At 31.6% G+C, this 26,594-nt stretch overlaps 4 protein-coding genes across 9 annotated transcripts; 3 read left to right on the forward strand and 1 right to left on the reverse strand.

Annotated features, from left to right (window-relative positions):
- The first annotated feature begins 104 nt into the window (after positions 1-104).
- On the forward strand, positions 105-7,744 carry LOC118060610 (uncharacterized). Of its 6 annotated transcripts, none has more exons than XM_035073844.2 (11): positions 105-264; positions 757-986; positions 1,075-1,203; positions 3,048-3,128; positions 3,806-3,884; positions 5,157-5,280; positions 5,456-5,511; positions 6,376-6,499; positions 6,592-6,698; positions 7,237-7,306; positions 7,395-7,744. In XM_035073844.2, the coding sequence occupies exons 6-11, from the start codon at positions 5,205-5,207 to the stop codon at positions 7,472-7,474; spliced, it is 513 nt and encodes a 170-aa protein (XP_034929735.1). In that variant the 5' UTR covers positions 105-264; positions 757-986; positions 1,075-1,203; positions 3,048-3,128; positions 3,806-3,884; positions 5,157-5,204; the 3' UTR covers positions 7,475-7,744. The 6 variants fall into 6 exon arrangements, with proteins under 6 accessions (XP_034929735.1, XP_034929736.1, XP_034929737.1 ...); XM_035073845.2 differs by having other exon boundaries at positions 5,176-5,280; XM_035073846.2 differs by lacking the exon at positions 3,806-3,884.
- A 4,069-nt stretch (positions 7,745-11,813) lies between these two features.
- LOC118060609 (protein RMD5 homolog) lies at positions 11,814-14,296 on the forward strand. The gene is made up of 2 exons (XM_073403676.1): positions 11,814-11,958; positions 12,627-14,296. The coding sequence occupies exon 2, from the start codon at positions 12,902-12,904 to the stop codon at positions 14,066-14,068; it is 1,167 nt and encodes a 388-aa protein (XP_073259777.1). The 5' UTR covers positions 11,814-11,958; positions 12,627-12,901; the 3' UTR covers positions 14,069-14,296.
- Positions 14,297-14,807: 511 nt separating this feature from the next.
- On the forward strand, positions 14,808-16,248 carry LOC118060608 (pectinesterase inhibitor 4). Its single transcript, XM_035073841.2, has one exon. It carries the CDS (start codon positions 15,490-15,492, stop codon positions 16,096-16,098), a length of 609 nt encoding a protein of 202 aa, XP_034929732.1. The 5' UTR covers positions 14,808-15,489; the 3' UTR covers positions 16,099-16,248.
- A 4,927-nt stretch (positions 16,249-21,175) lies between these two features.
- Positions 21,176-22,048, reverse strand: LOC118060607 (21 kDa protein). Its single transcript, XM_035073840.2, has one exon. It carries the CDS (start codon positions 21,959-21,961, stop codon positions 21,365-21,367), a length of 597 nt encoding a protein of 198 aa, XP_034929731.1. The 5' UTR covers positions 21,962-22,048; the 3' UTR covers positions 21,176-21,364.
- Positions 22,049-26,594: the final 4,546 nt, after the last annotated feature.

Consider the following 26,594-nt stretch of genomic DNA (forward strand, 5'->3'; position numbering starts at 1 on the left):
ATAATTATGATCATAGGTCATGCCTCTTCTAGCAAATAATAACAATAATAATAAGCCAGGGACTGATACGTGAAACTCATGATACATGTTTGGATTAATATGTAGTTTTCTTGAAAATTATTGCAAAACAGCAGATCTAAAGAGGAGATCAGACATTCTTTCTATCCTCTTTCAACTCGACAGCCGCCCAACCCGCGAACAACCTCCTTCCCGCCGCCGACCAAACTTCCCAAAATCTAACGGCCAACCCGCCAGCAACCCAAGGTATGCCCCTCTCCGTCTCCCTTCCTTTTTCTTTTACGTTATTCATTTTGGTGTTGTCTTGTACGATTTTCTTGTACCTCGCTGAATCTTTACTCTTGCAAAAATGGTTAATATTTTTGTGATTAAAAGTGATTTTCTTTTCTGGGTTCTTGATTTTTGTCATGAAATTGCTAAGTTACCTTGAAAGTTTGAATTTTTTTTAATAAAGTTACCTAGAAGGTGCAGGTGGATTTGTGCTTGTTTGATGTTTCCAGTTCCTTTATTTTTGTTCCCACTAAATCGTCCATGAAGATTCATGAATTAATGCAAATGGATTGATTTGTATATTATGTTAGTGACAGGATTTCTGTAGTTATAATTTAGAAAATCCATCGCAAAAGTATTCGCAATGGTAAATCTAGCAATGGAAGCATTATACACATTTGTTAGCTATGAGTCCCGACTTGAATGACAAGTTTTACCTTTCTATTTTCTGAAACTATCCCTCCCCAGCCGTCTCCATTGCGCTCCTCCTCGCTCTACACAATTGATCCCAAAATTGGCTTCAAAGAGAGCAATGGTTTTTTTTATCGAATGGGATTCAGCAAAACGGCAACGTTCAGTGGATGGTTGTTCATCTTGATCGGTTCCGTTTCTTTTGTGGGATTTCTATCTGCGGCAGTAATATCAAAGCTTCTTCCATTATCGGACAATCCTATCATCTCTGCCATCCAAAACGACAGGTGATTTTTATTTAGCTGCTGCGTTTGGCTCTTTTTATTTTTTTGTTGCTTAAATCTAATTTGGTATTAGTTTATTTTATAATAACAGGTATTACTGCTTCTTGGTGCCCTTGACGCCTCCTATCTTGATCATTGCTGTGTATTTTCATTGGCTAAGCATGAAGCTGTTCAAGCATGCATGAGACTCCCATGAAGCAATGAAAGCTGGTCTGAATAGGTATCACAAGGCATATATTTAAACTCTTCAGCTCTTTTTTTTTTTTTTTTTTTTTTTTTTTTCATTTAGCAGTGGGCAATGAGCTTGCCCTTTGTAATTTTTTGATATCTTTTCAAACCCCTGTTATGCTGGGTTGCATTTTTCTAGTAGAAACTTCTACGGTGGAGCTTATTGATTTCACATATAAAGAAAAATTAATTTGTGTTGGTTTATTGTGGACTCACTATTTGTCTTTTTTTTTTTCATTTCCATATATTATTTTTCAATTAGGCCCTTTCATATTTGGTTTTCTTGAGACCTGGGAGTGATAGTTTGATTCACTTAACTTAGTATGAGTTTTCAAAATGAAAAAAAAAAAAAAACTTTGGGTTGTCACTCAATTTTGTGATGCTCCGAGTTTTTGGTTTTCAAATGATTAGAACTAAATGGACTACAATTGAAGATCGGTAGAAAATCCTGTCCTTTTTAGTCTAGGAGAAGAAATTTCATGTGTGGGAAACAAGGGAAGGAGAGAGAGAAAAAGAAAGAAAAGGAAGTTCAAGAAATGGTTGTGTGCTGCCGATTTAGATACACCCCACCGTGAAAGAATGATAGCGATGATTTGAACAATACAAAAAAATAATTTGTTTTTATAGGTTTTACTTGGGATTGGAACAGCCGTTATAGTGTAAAAGTATTTTTTTATTTAAAAAATTATTTTTAATATTAACTTATAAAAACGATTGGATTCAAAAACATTAAAAATATATTAATTTTAAACAAAAAAAAATCATAATTTTTTGAAACGCGAGTTGTACAGCATTTCCATGTGTTTGAGTCATCACATGCTACCCAAAAAAATGACACCTTTCACTCATTGTTGCATGGTTTGCATGTGCCAATCCTTTCTCTATTTTTTTTTTTTTGTTTATGTTAATCTCTAAATCTATAATAATTTTTCAATTAAGTTCTAATTTTCAATCCACCAAAACCCAAGCCTCTTCTTTTAATTTAGTAGTGTTTCTCTAGACCTCTTCAATTTAATCTTGAATTTTATCCAACCCGAATATAATAAAGACTCAACATTAAGAGGGAAGAGAGGAAAGAAAGAGATAGCAGGCTTCCCGGGTTAGCCTATTGTGATTGTGTATATGTCTCCTGTCGTAAATTTAATGGTTATTTCATGTTGTCCAAAATTGATCTAATGTGTTACTGATTAAAAAAAATATCATTTTAAAATCAAGTCAGTTTAGGTCTTCATTTGATAAACAAATCGTTTAACAAAACTTATTTTTTTAATATATATGTTTCTCGATTTATTTTAATAAATATACGCATTTATTTTTAATTTTCTTGAATGATGTACCAAGCACCTGCAATGCTTTAATTCTTTTTGGGCTGTAAAAAAACTGGCGAAACAGCTAGGCAGTAAAATTTATTTCCTCTAGCTGCTACCACCCATATTCATGTCTCTCGCCATCTCCATTACCCCCTGATTTGGTATTCTTGTCATTAACATTGATTTGCCATCTTTATTTTTAAAGATAAATCGGGTAATCAGCATTTAAAATAAAAATAGTGAATAAAAAAAAATATTAAAAAAATATTATTTTAATACTTTTTAAAATATAAAATACTTTAAAAACAATCATAATTACCCTCCTAAACACATAATAATGATTTCGGGTCAAGCCTCCTCTAGCAAATAATAAAAATAATATAGGGACCGATACGTGAAACTCATGATAAAGTTTTGGACTAACATGTAGTTTTCCCTGAAAGAAATTGTAAAATAACCGATTTGATCTGAAGAAGAGATCAGATATTCATTTTATCCTCTCTCACACCTCTTTCAACTCCGGCAGCCGCCGAACCAGCCAACAACCTCCTTCCCGCCTCCGACCAAACTTCTCAAGATCTAACGCCCAACCCACCAGCATCCCAAGGTATGCCCCTCTCCCTCTCCCTTCCTCTTCCTTTTGTTTAACGTTATTCATTTTGGTATTGTCTTTTACGATTTTGTTGGACCTCGCTGAATTTTTACTCTTGCAAAAATGGTAGATATTTTTTCGATTAAGGCAGAACCCAGTTTCTTATTGTTCTTGTTTCACTGCTATAGTGAGTTTGTTTTTGGGTTCTTGATTTTTGTCATGAAATTGCTAAATTACCTTGAAAGTTTGGTTTTTTTTTTTTTTAATAAAGTTATGTAGAAGGTGTAAGTGGATTTTCGTTTGTTTGATTTTACAGTTCCTTTATTTTTTCACTAAATTATCCTGGAAAATTTATGAATTAATGTACATGGATTGATTTATATATTATGTTGTGTGTACAAAGATGGATTAGTGACAGAATTTTGCAATTGATTGATAGCAATTTAGTATCGGAATTTTTGTAGTTAATTAAGAAAATTCATTGAAAAAATATTCGCAATTGTAAATCTAGCAATGGAATTATGAAATACGTTGCAAATACTTATGAGTGTTGGGGCTTTTTGCAACGGACTGACGCTGTTTTGCAATCTGCTTTTAAATAGAATTTGCGATGGAGTTCTACTGATTTGAAATTGATAATCGCTGTTTCTTGTAGATGAAAATAAATTATTCTTTACTTTCATTTCTTGCAGAAGCAGCTAGGACTAATGTCATGCTCTTCTCCACATTTTGATACTTCAAACTTGGCATGAGTTTTTTCTTGTTTGAAAGGTATTGGAATTTTGGTTTGAAGATAATACCAATTAAGTTAGAAGATTGTATATTGGGAGAGGTTAATTTTGTGTTGTTAGGGTCATGGAGTTGTTTGCAATCAAAAGTGGTGATGACCTTCACATAGTTATTTCTAAGCTTAAACTGGTGAGACTGTGAGGTGAAAAATGGATCTGAATCCCATCAAGGACGCATTTGATCGTGTTGCAAAGAAGCAAAAGATGTCTGGTTCTAAAACAGCTAATAAACACAACATCAAAAAGTTTTGACAAAATAGTATTTTTTAAAAAATATTGCAGTTCAGAACAACATGTAATAGATACGGTGTTTCTAAATAGCAATATTTATTAAATGTCATGGTTCAAACTACTACATCAATTAAATTCCAGTAGCCATCCCAGCTAATTCTAGTAATAAATTTCCCGTCACCTATATCTAACAAAAAAATAATTTTTATAAGATTCATTATTTAGTTTATTAATCTGATATTTAATTTAGTTAATGATTTTAGAGAATTAAATTTTTTTTAATTTTAACAAAATTTAGATAGTTTTTTTTTATGTATAAGAACTATATTTAAAATTTTTATTTCGCTTAAAAAACCCTACAAAGAACCATAATAACTAAATCTAATAAATTTCCATATTTTATAATCACAAATATCTCTAAGAGTACAATATATATATATATATATATATATATATATATATATATATTTCAATTACTTAAATAATACAACTCCACATCACAAACAATTCCCCACCCGCCCAATTTCTCAACTACCATAGGCCATGATGGCAATTAAGGCAATCTCAATCGAAGCTGTAAATTGACAAGGATGACAATTTTATTCACACCTAATAAATATTGCCTCGAACTAATTTAAATGGATAAAAAAATTTATGAATAGTTTGGGTTTGGATAAAATTTTAAAGGATAAAATGGACTTTGAGTTGGATATAAATATTATTTTATCGGTAAATTGCTATAATTTTATTTAAATCTATTAAGTAATGAATGAATAAGAAATTTTATGGATCATTTAGGTCTGGATAAAACTTGAAAGGATAAAGTTGGAATTCAGGTCGGATATGAATACCGTTTTACCTGAGGAATTTAATAATGTCTTTACAGTTTGAAAAAATTATATTTATGCCATAGCTCTTATATTGAAAGTTTAGGGTGTCTCCCTTCGCACTTCTTCAGCCGTTCTGTCTGACTGTCTCTCGCTACCTTCTCTGCCTTTTTTATTTTCGAAATTGACCGGGGAAGTCAATTGTAACATCCCCAACCAGCCAGTGACCAAAGAAACAAGAAGACATGCAGCAGAGAAAAGCCGGGAGGCCATCTGGGACCGACGGTTCTGATTTCTCCTACCGCATGGTGGTTGATTCACGTATGCTTTTCTTTTCTTCTCTTTCATCTATTTGAATCAATAATATTATGGTTTGTTTTTGAATCTGTAAATCTTTATTTCAATGGCTAAAAGGGTTTCATTTTGTTCAAAGTTGATTCTTTTGAGTTTTTTCGTTTGATTTTTGATGTGGGTTTTTGTTAAATTTTGCTCATAGGTTACACAAAGGTTGCTAAAGGGAAGTCTCGTCTCAAAGCTCTAATCTTTATTCAGGTACATTAGCATATTGATTTGGTAATTTTAACGAGTTTGATAGTGTTAATTTATTTAAATGCAATTGAATTGATCATTTTTATTATCTTGCTTATTGTTTGATGAGCAAGTGCAGAACTGTTAATCTCATTGAGTTATTGGCAGGGAACGGATTTTTTTTTTTTTCCTGTTTGTATTTGAATAAAATGTACTGCTTGACTTGACCTGCTTTATTGGTAAATTTGATCGGAAAGATATTAAGTATCTCAAAAATCACACAAGGTTGGTTTAGTGGCAAAGGGATGAGCTGTTGTTGAGTGGTGGATGCATGTCTAAGGTTTGAATTCTAGCATTTGCTAAAAATTTGTGTTACGGCCACCTACCGAGTCTTTGAACGATAATTCACTTTCTATGGGTTAGTGGGGTTTTCACGGGTCTGGAGTTTTACCAATACAAGGAGGGGGTTCTAGGAAAAAGGAAATTCATTTTAGTAATCTGTTCCATATGGAAAGTGAGAATTGAACTTGGTTTATCATTTAAGGACTCCAAGTTTCAGATGCTAGCTGAAGTTGATTCTGGCTCATTAGGTTTTGTTCGAATATAGTTTTAGATTTACTTGAGCTCTCCAATCGATAACTTTGTGATTTTTGAAGTTACTGTATTCTGTAGATTACTTGATTTGCATAGATTTCAAACCTGTTGTTGTAGCATCAATATTGCTAGACCTTCTAGGCATTCATTTAAGATTTTTGTGCTTTACACATATTAGAACATCACCCCCTTTTTTTTTTTTTAATTAAACATCTTTATCCTTTGATGAAGTTGATTAGATTCACATGTAGGATCCTCTGCTTTTCATTTGATGTGATTTTCTTCATAATGCAGGGTATCTTTCAATTGATAGAATTATTACATGTGGTTTTACCAATCTCAAAGGGGAAGGATCCAAACATACTTGCTGCTTCATCTTCTGTCATTGGGTTGATTTCTCTTCTAATTGGGGAATTAGGTTGCTTACATGATTCTTCTTCTTCTTTTTTCTTAAATTTTTTTTGGAAGTTGTGCAGTCTTTTAACACTCATTCATTGTCTTTTGTTTAAGGCCGAAGGCGCAGCCGAGCAGGTTTCTTGAGATTTTACCTGGCCATGTCAACTATCGCAGTACTTCTATCTATATTTTGTGCTGTTAGTAGCAGATCAACATTAGAGGTAAGCTAGTTTCATTATTGCTTGATTATTTTGTATAAGAATTGTTGTTGGAATACATCTTTTCCTTGAAGATTGTTTACCCATAGATCCAAAATACGATAATGCTCTTATATATATAATTAGTGATTCTGGGGTACTTTGCAGACAGGCTATAGAATAGGTGGTCTTTTGGATGAATGAACTACGATGTAATATAATACCTTAGATTCATGGAATTTGGCTGAATTTAGAGGTCAAAAGGTTGGTCCATCCTTGGTGTTATTCTTCATTTAATGCTGTACATCTATTTTCATGAATGCCAAAGGTAATTACGATGGAGCTTATCATGCCAGGGGCCTTTGACGTTGTATTCTTGTAAATCATGTATAAATTGATTTCACATCTTCTTTCAATAATTGGATTGCCAGACTGCAAAAACGAGCAGACTATTCGTTTACCAGCCAATTAAATGAGAAATGAAATCACTAGAACCCTGATATTTACCAAAAAATAATTGTAATTGATATCTAATGAATATTGTTTGGTTTTTTCTGGGCAGGTTATTCAGAATCCAGCTGAATGGGAAACAAAAAAGTTTGAACTTATTGGGACTTCTGTTCTTTTACTCGGTAAGTTACATGTTCTTCATGCTTATGTGCATAATTCTGAGGCATTACATTCTGAATATTTCAAATCTTCTTGTTCTTGTCTGAACAGGATTGCTGGTGCAGATGTTCACGATCAGCACTGTAATTTCCCTCATCAGTAACATGTCTCCTCCAAAGAAAGCTTCTTAACAATATCCTGTAACTTCAGAACTACTGCCCATGTCCATGGTTGATAGAGCAAAATCTGACTGACTGCATTGTTTCAGTTTGGTTTGTATCTTTTTGTGCATCAGAAAATTTATAGTTAAATGAGGAGAGTTTTGGATTAATTATTTGCCGGACAAGAGATCTTTGATTATAACACTGAGTTGACGACGCATTCATTATTTTATGTTTCAGATATGTCAGGGATAGACAAGTAACGACTGGTTAATTGAAGGATAAATACATTTTTTTTTATGCTGCTGAAGTCAGATTGACTGGGAAAATTGCCTTTATTTTGTTCTCATGTGATTGTTTTTTCTACATGTTGTAACTTATTAGTATCAAAATATCTGAAGATCACCTAAGAAATGAATTTAATATAACAATCTTTGATATAAGATCTCCTAAGTGACACCTACTTCATTCTTTTATGAGACTCCAATGAAGGCGATTGCCCCTACTGATGTTAACATAACTCTGCCTTCAGAACTTAGACATTGTGAGCTTGTGATGATTTCGGTTCCATTTTTCCTGTGGCTCTTTCCAAATGGCAGGCAGGAGTAGAAAATCATGGTTACCAAATGTTTCTCTAATTAGGTATTCATCTTTTCGTTGAATTCCCTCCAGAGCCCATGCATAATATACTGGACAATAAGTTTTTTGGATTTGATACGGCTTCGCAAACTTTCATAATCCTTTGCTCCTGGATTATATTCATACAGGACAATCATAACAAAGAAAAAAAAATGATCAGCTTCCTTTGTCTATAGTGAACAGAGGACCACAGACAAAGCTGCAACTCTTCTGCAAGTCTGGAGGTTTCAATCTTTTTTCACAAGTGAAAATCAGTGCATGTGAATCACCACTGCCCCTATCTTGTCTTTCCCAATCCGTTCTTCTGTTACCAATCAATAATTCAAGGAACTGTGACCCACAGGTTCACAGTTCCTTGCAATTGTAGGGCACATTATCTTTTAAAAAGTTTATATTAGGAACTTTTTCCTACCACCAACACACACCATCCCTCAAAATACCAATTCTACAGTAATGGCATCTTCAGCAGTTACAAAACAATCATACTGCAATAGCCTTCTAATCCTTATCAGTCTAGCTTTCTTTTGTGTAGCAAAAACATGCTTCGTTGAAAAATTCGAGCCCCAGATGGGTTCCGGTGATGATTTTATCAAGCTTCATGTGAGGTTACAAGGTATCCTGACTTGTGTTGCAAGACACTGTCAGGTTATGATAACACCATTCAAGATAATCCTACACAATTAGCCAATGCATCCCTATCCGAGACCCTAAAATGCGCAGAATCGACGTTAAACATGGTGAAAAAGTTAATGGAAAGGCGCGAGTTAAGGCCTAGAGAAGCTGGTTCCATAAAGGATTGTGTTGAAACCATGAAAGACTCGGTTGATGAGCTTCGGAGTCATTGCTAGCAGTGAGTGAACTTGAAGGCCCAGGTTTTGAAATCGAAAAGAGTAACATACAAACATGGGTAAGTGCTGCCTTGACAGATGAAGATACATGAAAATGGATGGCTTTGTTGGAAAAGCTATAAATGGGAAAAATTAAAGACAGTATAAGGAGCTACATTGCCACAGTTGCACCGTTAACAAGCAATGCATTGGCTTTAGTTAACAGACTTAATTAGTCACCTCAAGTAAACTTAATTAGCCACAAGTTAATAAAATAGTTTAGCTAGTCAGGTATTACGCTTACTTCCCGATAATAACAAGTTTGAGTTTTTTTTAGGACTATTAAAAACTTATATAGTTATTATTTAAGATTTAGTTGAGGTATGTACATATCGGCCCGAATATTTATATTAATAAAAAAAAATTAGCCACAAGTTAATTAATCCTCTTCTCTGTTGTATTTCATTAAGAAATAGTTATGTGTAAAGGAAATCCATGAATTGTATGGCCTATCATTTGGTTGGATAATATTTTCTAGCTTGTTTGTTACCCAAACATAAATGGTTGTTTATGCTATAGTTTGAATTAATAATTAATAATCATTTTCCCTTCATTCTCTCTCTATTTGGCAAGTTCCATGACATACATGTAGTCCATTAATAATTAATTAATTAGGTAATTGAGATTAGAAATAGGGAGTATTTAACGGTTGAGTTTCTATTATTATATCTGATGAAGACAGAAAAAATCCTCATGAAAAAGATCAAGACTAAAAGGCATTTTTTATTGGCTAATAAAACTAGATTTGAAGGATTTAATGAGTTTGGCAACACCTCCAAGAAAAATATTCGGATGCTTAAGTTAATATAATATTTATAGAGGTGACAAGAAGAATAAATTTTATTCTAAACTTAAATCTTAATAATATTGTATTAGATTTGTATTGTGTTAAACTTATGTTGTCTATATAAATAAGCTCTAAAAAGATCTATTTATATAAACTTTATTAAAATAAATATCCAATATATTTCATATAAATATCTCATAAATATCTAAGTTATAAGATATTTATGGAAATATATATATTATATAAAATATTTTTATAGTTTTTTCATGTACCATCAATATCATTGCTCACCAAATAATAAATTTAAATAAGGAAATTTAGATATTAATTTCAAGTATAATCATATTTTTACTATATATCCATTGTTTTATAAAATTGAATCATTAACCCAATCATGTATGCATGTCTAGCTAATGTCTTCAAGTAATGCTCTTTCTTGATTAAAAAAAAATTAATAAAATAAATTCAACGATATCAAAAAGAATTATCAACAATAATTTAAATAGATTTTACTTGCCGTAAAAATAAGTGAGTCACTTAATATTTTTGGACAACAAGTGTAACCTACTCGAGTTATTTGGTGATTTTTTTTTATATTGTTGGATTCATCTCATCAATATTTTTTTAATGATATTGATATTGTTATAATCAAAATTTCAGTGTATTTTTAAAATTTTTTATTTTTTTTCTCTTATTTTTTTATTTTTTTGTTCATTTAATATTTTTTATTAGATATCACTATTCTTAATAACAACAAAATACATGAATCATATTATTTCATCAAAATTATTTTCAACTATGTTATTCCAGGAATATTTTTAATTTATTGTACTATCTTTTTTAAAAAAATCGTACAGATCTTATAGGACAGGCACTTGGCTTACTATAGGCCATAGGGTTTGACCTTTTGTACTTCTTCAAGAGATAGTTGATTAGCTAACAGCTTGTACCAAAAGCCTTGCAAACTAACCAGAAAATGTTATAACTTATCTTTTTCTTCTTCTCTTCTTGTTTTTTTTATTTTATTAATATAAATATTCAAGTTAATTTATATATCTCTCAACTAATTTTATAAACTTTAAAATTAATAATCATAATATATAACACTTGTTATTCTTTGAGGTTGCCTCTAGCTCACAAATAAAAGATGCTTGTGTCCCAGCTTGAATTAGAACATACCCTAATCAAATTATAATATCATTAATTATTTATGAAATTGCATATTTGAGAATACGTTGAAATTTGTTTTGGATTTTCTTTCAGAATTACTCTTTTGAATTTATTTTGTCAATAAAATTTTCCCAATGTTTCAAAACAAATTTTAAAATAACGTGACGTATGATCGAGAGTTATTCCTTTCAATAATTTGCATCAAAATATTAGATTTATTATACTTTTACCCAATCAAAAGCAAACTATTTAAGGCTCGTAGAATCAAAATTGATGGCCTTCCTGGAAACCCATTAAGGCTAACCAAAGATCAATTATCCTAAGCATCATAAATATACTGGAAAAATAATGCTGACCGTGGCGGCGTAGAGAGCAGGATTAAATTGAATTTATATTAAAATAATATTATTTTAATTTTTTATATAAAAAAATTATTATGAATAAAAAATATTAAAAATTAAGTTAATCAACTCTTACTTGGATTTAGCTAAATCAACTAAGTCAATAATTGATTTACTAAGTTATTTAAATTTAATCAGAAAAAAATTGGATGAATAAATCCTAATTATCCTACAAAATCAGACTTTTATATATATATATATATATATATATATATATATATATATATTAAATGAGTTCTAAAATTAATGATTATATAAATTTTTAATGGTTCTAAAATTTATAAAACTCGAATTAATAATTTTTTAAAAATAAATTTAGAATACGACAATAGCTACACCCCACAAACTACTTAGATTTAATAATTATGATTATGGTCCCGCCTCCTCTAGCAAATAATAATAATAATAATAATATTGGGACCGATACGTGAAACTAATGATAAATGTTTGGACTAACATGTAGTTTTCCCTGAAAGAAATTGCAAATAACCAATTTGATCTGAAGAAGAGATCAGATATTCATTTTATCCTCTCTTTCAACTCCATAAGCCGCCGAACCCGCCAACTACCTCCTTCCCGCCTCCGACCAAACTTCTCAAGATCTAACGCCCAACCCACCAGCATCCCAAGGTATGTCTCTTTCCCTCTCCCTTCCTTTTCTTTAACGTTATTCATTTTGGTATTGTCTTTTACGATTTTGTTGAACCTCGCTGAATTTTTACTCTTGCAAAAATGGTTGATATTTTTTCGATTAAGGCAGAACCCAGTTTCTTATTGTTCTTGTTTCACTGCTATAGTGAGTTTGTTTTTGGGTTCTTGATTTTTGTCATGAAATTGCTAAATTACCTTGAAAGTGTGATTTTTTTTTTTAATAAAGTTATGTAGAAGGTGTAAGTGGATTTTTGTTTGTCTGATTTTACAGTTCCTTTATTTTTTTCACTAAGTTATCCTGGAAAATTTATGATTAATGTAAATGGATTGATTTATATATTATGTTGTGTGTACAATGATGGATTAGTGACAGAATTTTGCAATTGATTGATAGCAATTTAGTATCAGAATTTTTGTAGTTTATTAAGAAAATCCATTGAAAAAATATTCGCAATGGTAAATCTAGCAATGGAATTATGAAATACGTTGCAAATACTTATGAGTTTTGAGGCTTTTTGCAACGGACTGACACTGTTTTGCAATCTGCTTTTAAATAGAATTTGCGATGGAGTTCTACTAATTTGAAATTGATAATCGCTGTTTCTTGTAGATGAAAATAAATTATTCTTTACTTTCATTTCTTGCAGAAGCAGCAAGGACCAATGTACTACTCTTCTCCACATTTTGATACTTCAAACTTGGAACGAGTTTTTTCTTGTTTGAAAGGTATTGGAATTTTGGTTTGAAGATAATACCAATTAAGTTGAAGATTGTATATTGGGAGAGGTTAATTTTGTGTTGCTAGGGTCATGGAGTTGTTTGCAATCAAAAGTGGTGATGAGCTTCCCTTTTCTGACACCTCCTTATAGGGGCTTCACATAGCTATTTCTAAGCTTAAACTGGTGAGACTGTGAGGTGAAAAATGGATCTGAATCCCATCAAGGATGCATTTGATCGTGTTACAAAGAAGCAAAAGATGTCTGGTTCTAAAACACAAGAAGTTGTTGACCAGATGATGCGAGATATTGAGAAATCATTGGAAATTATGAAGGCGGAACAATCTGGTTCTGAAGTGGACTTTAAAAGTGTCCTTGGTGAACTTAAGAAAAAGTTGCAAGAAAGTGCTCCAGTTGGTCAGATTGAGGAAGGCACACAGAAGGAACTGAATATAGCCCTGAGCAAGTACCCAAAGCAGCTTGAGAAATCTTTCAACCCAGATATATCCAAGGCTTATAGAAACATTGATTTTGATGCTCACACTGTTAACCAAGTAATTGCAGGCCATTTCTATCGGCAAGGCCTGTTTGATGTTGGTGACTGCTTTATAAATGAGGCCAAGGAACCAGAATCTACTGCTGACATGAAATCTCTTTTCTCAGAAATGTATCTGATACTTGAAGCTATGAAGAACCGAAATCTAGAGCCTGCACTAAACTGGGCTGCTGCCAATTCCAATAAGCTCAAAGAAAACGGGTCAGACCTGCTGCTGAAACTTCATTGTTTACAGTTTGTGGAAATACTGCAAGGTGGAAGTAGAAGCAAAGCTCTTTCATATGTCAGAACTCACATTTCTCCTTTTGGTTCCAGCCATTTTTCTGAAATCCAGAAGCTTATGTCCTGTCTCCTGTGGTCTGGAAGGCTTCATCAATCTCCTTATTCTGATTTACTATCGCCCACTAATTGGAATGTGGTTGCCGAGGATCTTACAAGGCAGTTTTGCAATCTCATGGGGCAGTCTTTTGAAAGCCCATTGAGTGTGACAATAGCAGCAGGGTTCCAGGGTCTGCCACCTCTTTTGAAGTTTATGACTGTGATGGCAGGGAAGAAACATGAGTGGCGGTCAATGAAACAGTTGCCAGTGCCGGTGCCAGTGGAGTTGGGTAGGGAATTTCAGTTCCATTCCATCTTTGTATGTCCTGTGTCCAAGGAACAATCAACTGAGGATAACCCTCCTATGTTAATGTCATGTAGCCATGTGCTATGCAAGCAGTCTATCGACAAGATGTCAAAGAACGGCTCAAAAACCTTTAAATGCCCTTACTGCCCATCTGACATCGAATCAACACAGTGTAAGCAGTTGCATTTCTGATGTGTGCCCTGTCTTGTACATTAATTCGTATTAAACTCTCTCATGAACTGAATGAAATGGTGTAGAACTGGTGGTGGTGTCCTGTGTAGTGTAGCCAGGGGTTGATGATGGTGGCCAAGCTGGTCAGTCATGTACTGTTTCTCTATGCATTTGTTGTAAATATACATTCTTTGGATTTTATAGTTGGGTGTGGAAAGCAAGTTTCACGAGCTATTGCTTTCTTATGCATATGGTTACTGCTTGTGAACGTCCTCATCACTTCTGTCGAGCCTTCGGCTGTCTCCCAAGCTAGAAAAGTTCGAGGACTCAGGTTTGGTAGATCAAAGCGGTATGATTCGTTATGTTGTATCCCCGGATCGCATATTTTCTTGTTTTTGTTATTGTAGAGCTGGAAATGGGTATTTCAGCTTGCAGGTTGAAGCAGGTGGCCCTGGCAGTCACCTTCTCTTCTGCTGCTCATCTTTTCATTCCGGTCCTTGTGTTTTCTTTCACGGGTTGATAGCATGCTTGTCAAGTTCGTACTGCTCGATCCTTGGATGGTGCTTATCACTATTGTTCTGCCTATTCTAGGGTTATAAAGTTGATTATTTCTCTGAGGTTTGGTTAACTTGCTTGCTGTTTGCAAAAATAAGCTCAGTAGCCAAGGGACTGTTGAGTTTTCTTTTCCTTTTCAAGTGTTTTTTCTTCGACAGAGAATTAAAAAACATTTTCATTCTATTGATTATAAATAATGGTGGAATTTTTTCACCCCAATAAAATAAGAAATACATCAAAATTACAACTATTTTTTTTTATAAACAATCAAAATCATAATGTTTAATGGTCATTTTAATATCTTATATGTGGAATATTAATTTAACTCCATTTAAATTAAGAATTTATGATAAAGTCATATCATTAACTCAAAAAAACATTTATACCTATATGCAAGTTCTCTCCTCTTCTTCTTTTTTCATTTGATTTTATTATGTTAACGTATGCTTCATCCAAGTTTTATAGGTCAATCAAGTAGTTGATAAACTCAAGGATTGCATGAGACCTTGCGTGTTAGGACCATTTAGCATTGTGCTATGCTGGTGGTGAATTCAGTTTTTGTTTCTTAATCAACAAGAAAAAAAAATTAGGGCAAGTCAGAAACTATTTCTAGACTATAAATAAAACTATTTTTTCAATAATGTTTTTTAAATTAGCAATTAACTTAATGTAGCTTGCAACCTAGAGCTACCATATCACATTCATGCATGTGCAATCTCATATTTCATGGGTTAAGGCCACCTTGCGTCCTATATTTAAATTCCTCCTGAATTCTTGAATAATTTTATATATGCTACAGTACACCTGATAGATTTTTCCTATAAATCGGAGTCATCTCACACCAATCAATGCAAGATTGAGATTGAGAGATAAGAGAAAGAGAAGCCATGGCAGCTAAAATCACTTCAAGCTCAAGCTCATTCGTTGTTCTAGCCTCGCTTCTTGCTTTGCTTCTTTGCATATCAACAAATGTGCAGCTTTCCTTGGCAGATACCACCAGCAAAACCTACAAAAATTACCTGCAGACAGCTTGCAATTCTACCACATATCCACAACTTTGCTTCAAGTCCCTCTCTTCTTACACCTCTACCATCAAAACCAATGACCTCAAACTATGCAGAACAGCGTTAGCTGTGACCCTAAAAGCTGCTAGAAACGCATCATCCTTAGTAAAGGCTCTATCAAAGCAAAAGGGCTTAAGCAAGACTGAAGCTGGTATTGTTAAAGATTGCATTGAGGAAATCGGAGACGCCATCGATGAGCTCAAACAGTCTTTGAAGGCCTTAGGCAGCCTAAAAGGTTCCGATATTGAATTTCAGATTGCTAATATAAAAACATGGATAAGTGCCGCGATAACGGATGAGGATACCTGCACAGAAGGATTTGAAGAGAGGAATATAACTGATGAAGTGATGATCAAGATCAGGAAGAGTATAGTGAATGTTGCCAGGCTGACAAGCAATGGGTTGGCACTTATCAATAAACTAAGTTACTAGCTAGCTACTTCTTCTTCTTCTTTTTGCCCCCTTTCTTCTTATATATGTTGAACAATTATATATTTGTATACACGGGCTCTTCAATTCTGATGCACTGTTACACGTACCGAAATGTTTCTTATTATATGAATAATCACCTTTTAATTTTGATTCCAATTATGCAACATCACATTTCAGTGGAGAAAATCATGGATAGGGCATCCTCCAAGGCATATCCAACTTGGTGTGGGAATTAGAAATTACTTAGAAATTAATGACTTAAAATTAACTCTGAACCTCATCATGAACTTGCTAGTTCCCAAAAAACAAAAACTGTTGCCATGACGCCTGCCTGGTGCTACAATAATTTGAGCAATGATCAGCACCGCAGGTGAGGTGCTCAATAATTGGAAAGAAGCCAACAACAAGAAATGTTAGAGAATAATATAAATCATATCTTAAAATCTCACCTAACAGCTTAAGCTATTGGGTTGAGATTGTTCTTTGATAAGATATCAGAGCCTTAATGACTAAGTAGTCACGAGTTCGAATCTTACCACTCTCATTTATTTGATAAAAATTAAGTACAAAGTAATGTGAATCTGTGCAAGTTTCAAACTCATAAGACTTTTATTTTAGAAGGTATGTTAAAAAATAATATAAATTATATTTTAGAATTTCACCTAACAGCTTAAGCTATTAGGTTGAGAAGGTTTTTTTACAACAAAGCTCATATTCAAATTAGTGAGAAGCAATTGAGAATTTCTATAATGACATGGCAGCTGGCTTGAATTGTTTTCATGTGTCTGATCAAATATTGAAACTTGAGAGGCTTAAGCCATGTTTCTTGATTCGTGTTATTTTAAGATTTGGTTCCTCTGTACGTAGTAAGTGCTTTCCTTTCTTTAACATTTGACCCAAAATAGCTTGATAACTAATTAAAATTAAGAAAATATATATATTAGGGAGTTATTTGTTGCTGGCCGGTAATTAAGAGGGCTTCTCCAACAATAATTAGCACCCTAATTAAGCTCTCAAAAAGTCTCAAGAAAGAGCCATGAAATACACACTATGTCATGATTAATGGTCATGACCACCGAAAACACTACAATTTAATTCAACACATCACGTATTTTTGGCTGACACAATATTAGTGCACATGGGAAAATATATCCACTCTGCAAATCGTGATTCATAATCTCAAAATTAAATTGATTATTCCTACTTCGGCCTTTGATTTTGACCTCTTAATTTTGGGAAATTAATTCTTTTTTTTCTTAAATTAAATTTTGAATTAAGAGATTAAGAGGGCAATTAGTGATTAGGTTTTATAAGGATTTTTTCTTCTTCTTCTTAGGAAGGTTAAGATTCGATGATGCCAGTTCATGTTTTCTGGATCCTGCAAGCCATTTTTATAAATTATCTACAAAAGCTTATTATAATCCTGTGTTCACGTGACATGTGACCCTGTAAATCAACTAAGCATTGAGTTGAATGTTAAAAAAATTATATATAAAAAGAGCTAAACCGGCTTTTTTGAAAAAATTCAAAAAATTTTTATTTTTTATTTTTGCTAAAATTGAGTGCGGTTTGTACTTTTTGGATCGTTTTAATGTGCTGATGTCAAAAATGATTTTTAAAAAATGAAAAAATATTATTGACATGCTTTTCGGCAATACGAAAAGCTATTTGAAAAGCAACCGCTACTACACTCCCAAACACCCTCTAATAAAAACCGTTCAAGTTGGTAAGAAAAAAAAGGAGGTGATCGAAGAGATCACAAGTCTATTCCAGAACCTACACCGTTACCCATCATTATTACAAGAGTTAACGTGGATGAATCAGTTAGCAGTGTAATGATAATGTAAATCTATATATATATATATAAAAAAAAAAGAAGTAGGAATTGAGAATATATAATTAAGGAATGGGAAAGGATTTTCCATTTCATTCTCAATCAAATGTGTGGTCGAAATGATGAAAGGAGTACATTATCAAACCCTTTTTGATGAGATTTATTGGTAGTTTCCAAGCAATTCAAATTCAGTTACAAAAAGTCAAAGACTATATATATGTGGAAAATGCGTACATCAACTATACAATATTTCTTCACGTTCCCATCTCAAAATCAATTTTCTTTTCTTAGAAAAACAAAAAAAGTCCTCATGAGTTATGGGTGCCCATGTTATTGGTTAGCATGGAAGTTGGATTTGGAAATTTAGGGTTTTCTCCATCATTGCCGAGCAAAATGTTAATAACAAATTGTTCACGTAAAAGCACATTTGCTTTGTACTGCAGAGACTCTACTTGTTGAATTTAGTATGATTGTCTGTTAGTGTTATTGTAGTTATTTTTTAAAATATTTTTTATATTGAAATATATATTAAAATAATATTTTTTTATTTTAAAAAATTATTTTTCAGATCAACACATCAAAACAATCCAAAACACATAAAAATATTAATTTTTAGCAAAACAAATTAAATTTTTAAGAAAAACGGTTTGCACAACATTCCCAAACGATGTCTCCAGTACGATAAAGAGTGATTTGTGTTTTGCTATAACTATAAATTTAAAAATATTTGGTTACTTAAAATACATCACTGGAAGGATGAATCTTATTAAAAATTCTTTTAAAATCTTAATTAAAAAAAAATTATAATTTATACATTTTTTTAAAACTTATTTCTTCAATGTACAATTGCAAAAATTAACACAATTTCAAAGACACGCATACACTTGTTTTCTCCCTTTTCCTACCTCCCTTGATCCCAAAATAATTTATTTGATACGAAAGGGAAAGACTCTTGAGGGAATTGATTGCTTCGATAATGATTTGTCATTTTATTTTTCTAGTTATATATTTTTTTTCAATCCCAAAATAATTTATCTGGTAAAAAAATACATTTTTTAAGGAATTAAGAGTGCTTAACTTTTTACCATATGAAAGAATGTTATGGCTTTCAAGTGTAATATAAAATTTATTATTGTTAGTAATAATAATTTAAAAGTAATCTCATCTTAGTGCATACAAAGAATTATTTTCATTATTCTAACCATTAGTATAATACTCTATAGTATGTTTTTGCTAACTTTAAGATTTTACATTTACTATAAAAATCTCATGTTTTACAGTTTTATTAGTAAAAGAACTAATAATTTAATTCAATTTTAATATTATTTGGTGTATTTGATTCAGATAAGCAGGGGCGGAGCCAGGGGTGGCAAGCAGGCCCAGATCCCTACAAAACATTTTAAAATTTTCTATTATTTAATATTTTTAATTTAAATAAATAAATTTTTTAATAATATATATTATTATATTAATTTTGACCTCCCCTGTAAAAGACGCCTTGCTTCGCCCCTGCAGATAAGGGAGTTCGAAAATATCTTTTGACATAAATTTAATATTTAATTATAAAAAATATTTTTAAATTCTAATAATATTTTGAAAATAAATAAACAATCTCAGTTACACGAAAAATGTTGAAAAATTTAAAATATAATTTTTAAAAAATCACTTTTCAAATAAATAAATATCCCGAAAACCAGTTTCGTTTTTCTATTCAGAGAGCAACCAAACAAATGGTATGAAGGTCGAAATACCATTACAAAAACTTGAAAAAATTTCCAGCCACTTTCCTATTATCTTTGTATATAAACAAATTGTTGACAGGAAAAAAAAAAAAAAAAAACATAAATCCAAACAAAATTTAAAAAAAAAAAAAATCCTGGTATGGTTGTGGGTCTGCCATCCACCCAAATTTGATTGAATTAAAATCCAAAATAAATTGAAAAACAATACGCATGGGACAAGACCAAACTTTGAATTGGAATGTCATCAAATCAACATATTTTATTGAATTATGTTTAATAACTATTTTTTGTGGCCTCTTTAAATATATTGTTTAAAACATGAGCTGAGAGCACTTTTTGGATAATGTGTAGATATTATGTTTTAAAATGATTTTTTTAAGAAAAATATATTAAAATAATATTTTTTAAAATTTTAAACAAACGATATTTTAATTGAACTGTCAACCACCACCTAAGCATGAACATAAATTTAGGTTGGAAACCAATCCATCGTTGAACAAAATTATATGCCCATTACATCAAGCAACTTTTTTTTTTTCTTTAAGGACTCCAAGTAACTATTTGTTTTGATAAGATCAAATACCTATTAAAAACTGATTTAGAAAAAGAAATCGGTCATCATATTTGAAAGCTGCCTGAAAGGTAAACTGATGATCGGGCATAAATTGTGGGCACATACATGCTTTCTTGCGCAGAGGCCAAGAAGAACATAAAAAAAGGGACGTGGCTAAACTTTACCCTTTCTTTTTCTTTTTTTTTCCTATAAAAACAACAATTCTGGGAGAATGGCTCCATGGGGTCAATCAGGCTGTCCCATTTGCTATTTTTTCAAGATATTCATGTGCGCCATCTCCCGTTGTCTCCGGCAGGTTCACATGACAAGCCACCACCGCATTCAATTCCGCAGATTTCAGTAATTTATTTAAAGAAATATATATTTGTTTATGTTCTTCTTTATTGCTTCTTTCCATTCTTCAAAAGACAAGATCCTCCACGTGGTCATGGTCACTAAAGAGTCCCCACTGAAGTCCTCTTTGTCTGCTCTTGGCATTGAGCTTTCACACCCATCAATGCCGTCCACTGTTTTTCCACGATTATTGTGTCGAGCGCCTGATATTTCTGGGGTTCATGCAGCCTTATTTGCTTTCAAGGGTCAGATCCTTGGGGCCCGTGCTCCCCTTCAATCAAGGGATTTCATTTTTCCTAAAACGCATCATCTAGCATCAGAAGTGGAAAATGGTATTGAAATGAACTGTTTTTTTCCTAGAGAAGGTATTGATTTGAACACAACTAGCGGTGCGTGATAACGAAGGGGCCATGTTACCTGTAATTATGGATTTTTTTCTTGGATTATCTGTAAACTGTTTTTTTTTTCTCAATCTTAACCTCAGTTATAATATTGTCGATCGTATAACAATTGATTAATAAGAGTTAATTAAGAGAATTGCTGTTCTTGATTGCATGCAAGCACCCCTATCAACAATCATTTGATACCTTCATGAACTATAGAACATTATCACACACACATTTATATATATTCAAGGAAAAAAGGTCAAAAAGCTACATCACTCAAAATTCTTTATGATACATAAACAGTAAAACCAAGGCTCAACAAGAGGTAACCCAGATCGTTTTCAAGAAGCTTGGCCAAGAAAAAGGACTCCAATGGCCAGTAGCAGCAGCTACTTAATTAGTACTTGGAAGCGAACTTGTTAATCAACGCAAGTGCATTGCTAGTCACCCTTTCAACATGAACAAACCTTGCATTGATTGAATTCTTTATCCTTCCATTCAAAGCCTTGCCAGCGAACCCATCAACACAAGTGTTTTCATCAGTCAATCCAGCACTAATCCAGGTCTGAACATTACTGATATGCCATTGAAAATCCGAACCCTTAGATGACCCCATGTTCTTCAACTCCTTAACTGACTTAACAAGCCTGTCCACGGTATCATCAATCTCTTCAAAACAATCCTTTATCGCTGCCTTTTCTCTGGGCTTAACTCCCTTGAACTTTGTCAACTTGTAGACAAATGTCTTGGTGGCCTGAGCTTTGTCTGCGCTCACGGCCAAGGCCGTCTGAATTAGCTGGCGTGGACTCTGGTTGATTGAAGTGGCGTAAAGGGAGAGGGATTCGACACACAAGGCAGGGTATTTTGTGGCGGTGCATGAGGCCTTGATGAAATTTGTAGCGCTTGCACTTGAACTTGTGGTGCTAGCAGAAGTTGCAGTGCCGGCAACGTACAAGATTGAGAGTAGCAGCAAGACAAGGCTAGATTTCGCCATGTTAGACAAGACAATTGGATCTTCTTTGGGTTGGGGAGTGGCTTGGAGAGTTGGTGTTAAGAGAGTGGAGAGAGGATTTGAATTTATAGAGGGGTGATGGAGAGACAAGTCTGAACGCCTCAATGATGGATTTATTGCCCAGTGCTGAGTGCTAACTTGCGCTGGGGGCGTTGGGGTGTATTCGGTGTACGGAATTACAGACAATATATCCAACTGCCATGTCGGTATAAAAAAATGAAAAGTAAAAGATAAGAGCAAATGTCTTTATGACGTCCCGGCAAGTGCTTGGATACTCACTTTAGACACTCGCTTTCTTTAAAGTGCCACGTGTCTTAAGATATTTGAACCTGGCCTGAAACCATCAGTGCCGGTAACAAACATTTTTCAACACTATCTATCATTTTTTATTACAAATTTTTTCTATACTTAACCGGGTATTGTGATTTATCAATGCTATATAAATATGAAAGATTAATTATTTGTTGAATTCTCAAATCAAATTCAAGAGTTTCTTTAATTGAGATAAATAAATAATAATACAGTTTTTCCTATTCCAATTACTATTTTTTTTTTTATTTCACCAGTAATTCAACAAACTTGAATTTTAAATATTATTTTTAAAATAAAAAGTAATATATTATATATTGTATTTTAAAATTTATAAATGTAATCACTCAATAGGCCAAAACAAAGATTCAAATTCTATTTACATGAAATTACACAATTATTTGTATACTTTAAAATGAAAATTCTATATATAAATATTATTAAGTGTCTTTAAACAACAACAATCATCCACTCTAATAGTATAAGTTCATGTAAATTTTGACTATAATTTTGGTTTAGAAATTGTTTGGAATATAGTAGAGGTTACTTTTAAAAAATATTTTTATTAAAAAACATATTATAATAATATTTTTTAAAAATTTGTATAACAACACCTCAAAAAAATAAAAAAAAATAAAAATTTTCAGCTCATTCCAAAAAATAGAGGTGAGTAAAAAAACTGATTAAACTGAGAAAATCAAAAAAAAAATTAAAAAAACTAAACAGTAAAAAAAACCTATTAAACCAATTAAAATTTTGAAAAAACTGGCCAGTTTGGTTTTATAAGCCTAAAATTAAAAAAACCGAACCGAACAGAAACAGGAAAAAACCAAGCCAAAATCAAAAAATTGAGTCAAACTGGTTTGAACTGGTTTTTACTCTAAAAAACTAAACCAAAACTAACTGATTCAAACGGATTTTAATTTAATTATTTTTTTAATAAAAATCAAATCAAACCAAAAATAATTATCCCTACCAAAAAAATAGCTGCGATTCATCATGGTTACCGGAGGGGGGGAAAGGTATTTCTCATAAACCGGCAATACTATGTTCAGGTCAGCTTTATATATCTTCGAGGAGTGCATCCTCCATCCAAGTGGTTGCCACTGGGACTCCTCATGCCTATCCTGTGACATGACACTAACCAAATTCAACGATATTTATTTATTTATTTATTATTATTATTTTAATTATATCCGAACCAATTTAAACACGTTTCTATTAATCTCTAAATTTAATAATCATATAAATTTTTAATGGATTTTGAGATTTGTAACACTCAAACTGGTATTTTTTAAAGAATAAATTTAAAATTTTACTAGTTAAACTATATTCTTTAAGATTAAATAAATATTTATTTTTAAAAATAGTTATAAAAACCCAAAGGTTAATTCATTAAATTAAAATTTTAAATTTGAGATTTTATTTAAATTTAATTAATATAACCTATTCAACTCTTTTGGTCAAATTTAATTTAAAATATTATTATTTTAATAAAATAATTAGTTTGATAACCTTTCAGTTTAATTCAATAATATTATTTAGATTCTAAGTTTACATTTTGAAAAATATTATTTAGATCTAATAACAATAAAAATAAAAAGAATAGATTCTTCATGCTCTAGAATCTCTGGACGAGCAAGATAATAATTCAGGAGAATTACAATGTTTAAACTAAACATCATTGCATTTTCAAAGGAAGTTTTTTTTATTATTATTATTGTTGTTGTTGTTGTTGAAAATCCTTCTTGTTTTTGTTATTATTATATTTGTGGATGGCATCTATCATAGTTTCATAGAGTTAATTATAACTCAATCCTATTATTTTAGCAAAACTAATTAATCAATTCTCATGATTTTAAAATATATATATTTGATGTATATAACTTAATACTTCTCATCTATTTCATCTTGTGTTTTTAATTTTTGCTTTTCAAGAGAAATAGATAAAATATCTTGACTAATAAGAAAAGTAGATATTAAAAAAAAAACAAACGACTAGATAAGCCTGATCAAATAATGATCAAGATACTATTTAAATAGTTTTCGATGCTATGGAAATTAATTATTTTATTTTAATAAATTATAAAAACTAAGCTACACCCAACTCTAAGTACCATATCACATGCATCGATACTAATTATTGATGAATAAATTGTAATTTTTTACTATTAAAAACATAGCTATTAAATCTGATTTTGGAGTTAATTTAGCTAAGAGATCAAATCTCGGATTTCATGGATCAACCTGAAAAAATTAAAAAAAAATAAACTTTTAATATTTTACATGAAAAAAATTAAGAAAAAATCTATGTAAATATAGGTTATACATAACTTCTTCTTCTTCTTCTTTTTTTTTTTTCTTGGAAACATAGAGCATATATACTAATGGGTTTTAAATTTCATATTGAAAAAATACAATTTTTTTCTTGTGAACATAGAGTATATATACTAATAGGTTTCAAATCTCATATTGAAAAAAGATAACTTTTTTCTTGGAAACATAGAGTATATATACTAATGTTATCTTTTTAAGTTGAAATATTTAAACCGAAAGGTTTTTTTTATCTCACATAGAAAAAACATAATTTCTTTTCTTGAAAACATAGATTATATATACTGATGGGTTTCAAATACTACATTTAAAAAAAATCAGGTCTCGCTCGGGTTTGGCCGGGTAGTTACATCAGGCAGTCTTTTGACAAACCCGGACCTATCCAACACTCGGATAGATCCGCCAGGCCGGTCTAGATTGAATAACTATGGTTAAAAATAGGATAGACTTAGGGAAATTAAAAAAAGAAAAGAAAAAAGGTGAAGACAAGTGTTCACTATGGAAATTAAAAGAATACTAGAATAGAACTAAATGTATGAAAAATGTGAAAATAGAAGGCAAAAATCAAATCACTCTGGGAGAAAGGAATGTGAAGTGGTCTTTAATTAGAAAAATAAAATAAAATTGTGTGGGTCAAACTATAGAGTATAGAGATAACGACTAAATGACGGCCAAAAGCGTAAGAGATGCTAATCCTTCCGATAATTCATCGAATTTTGTTTTACTAATCGTACAAGACAAACAATTAAATTAATTACGGAAGATTGCTTTGTTAATTAGCCCCTCAAAATCATGCGCGATGTACGGTATAATATTATAATATTGTACCCAGTCATCATGGTGTCTTACACGTGAGCTTTAATGAAAACACATGGACGCCTACGTGTGTGTGCTTCGTGATATCGTGTAGAGTTTTTTATATGCATATTTTTAATTTTTTTTTTTTTTAAATAAGTCATCAGAATTTTATGTTTTTTTTATGTTAGTACATAAAAATCATTTTAAAAATATATAAAATATTAATTTAATGAATTTTTTAAGTGAAAGAAATCCCCAAAAAAAAAAAAAAACAAAGCATATCAAAATTAATAAAAAATAATTCTGTACAGTTTATAAAATTACAGGAACTTGGCTATATATCACAAAAATAGAGATTTTCACTTCGAGCTCTCACACTGAACTCGAAGGGATGGGGTGGATTTAGGGATTACAGAAGGAGTAGGTCCATTGCATATCTTGAAGTCTATTAGGCTTTTTCTAGAGAGGATTTGTTTCTGTATTTTAAAAGTGTTTTTTTTTAAAAATTATTTATTATTTATTTTTTTATTAATTTTAAATTAATATATTTTTAGTGTTTTAAAATTATTTTGATGTAAATAAATTTTTTTAAAATAAAAAAACATCATTAATATATATTTTAATATAAAATATTATTTGAAAAATAATCATAACTAGGTATCAAACAACATGATTTATGGCTTTGCGTTTGGTTTATGGTTAACGAGGAGAGTGGCTATCCATGATCCTGGGACATATAGGGTTGGTCATGTTTTTGGTTTTGGTGGAAATTTTTCTGTTTCTCATGTGTTTTCTGTCTAATTTAAGAGTCATTTGCCTCATGCCTGGGTTTTTTAAACAAGAGAGATTGACTAATTATTTCGCTAGAAATACATGAACTAAGTATAGTTTACTCATTTATACACACACACACACACACAGAGGAGCACAATAAATTAAACAGATTGTTTAAACTATATTTTGTATGAATCTTGTTTTGTGTATGAAAGTTTTTGAAAGGAGCCTTGTTTTCTGTAGATCATTCAAGAGTAGGAACTTCCGTGTTTGAAACAGGTTGGCTTAATTCAAGGGTTTCTCGCGCCTGAAATATGTACAGAAACCTTTCAATGCTCAGCCTTGACTGAAACAGTTTTCAATTCATTTTCCTGCTGCAGGAAAGATTAACTCCATCATT

This window comes from Populus alba, chromosome 12, assembly GCF_005239225.2.
Source record: "Populus alba chromosome 12, ASM523922v2, whole genome shotgun sequence".
NCBI lineage: Eukaryota > Viridiplantae > Streptophyta > Magnoliopsida > Malpighiales > Salicaceae > Populus > Populus alba.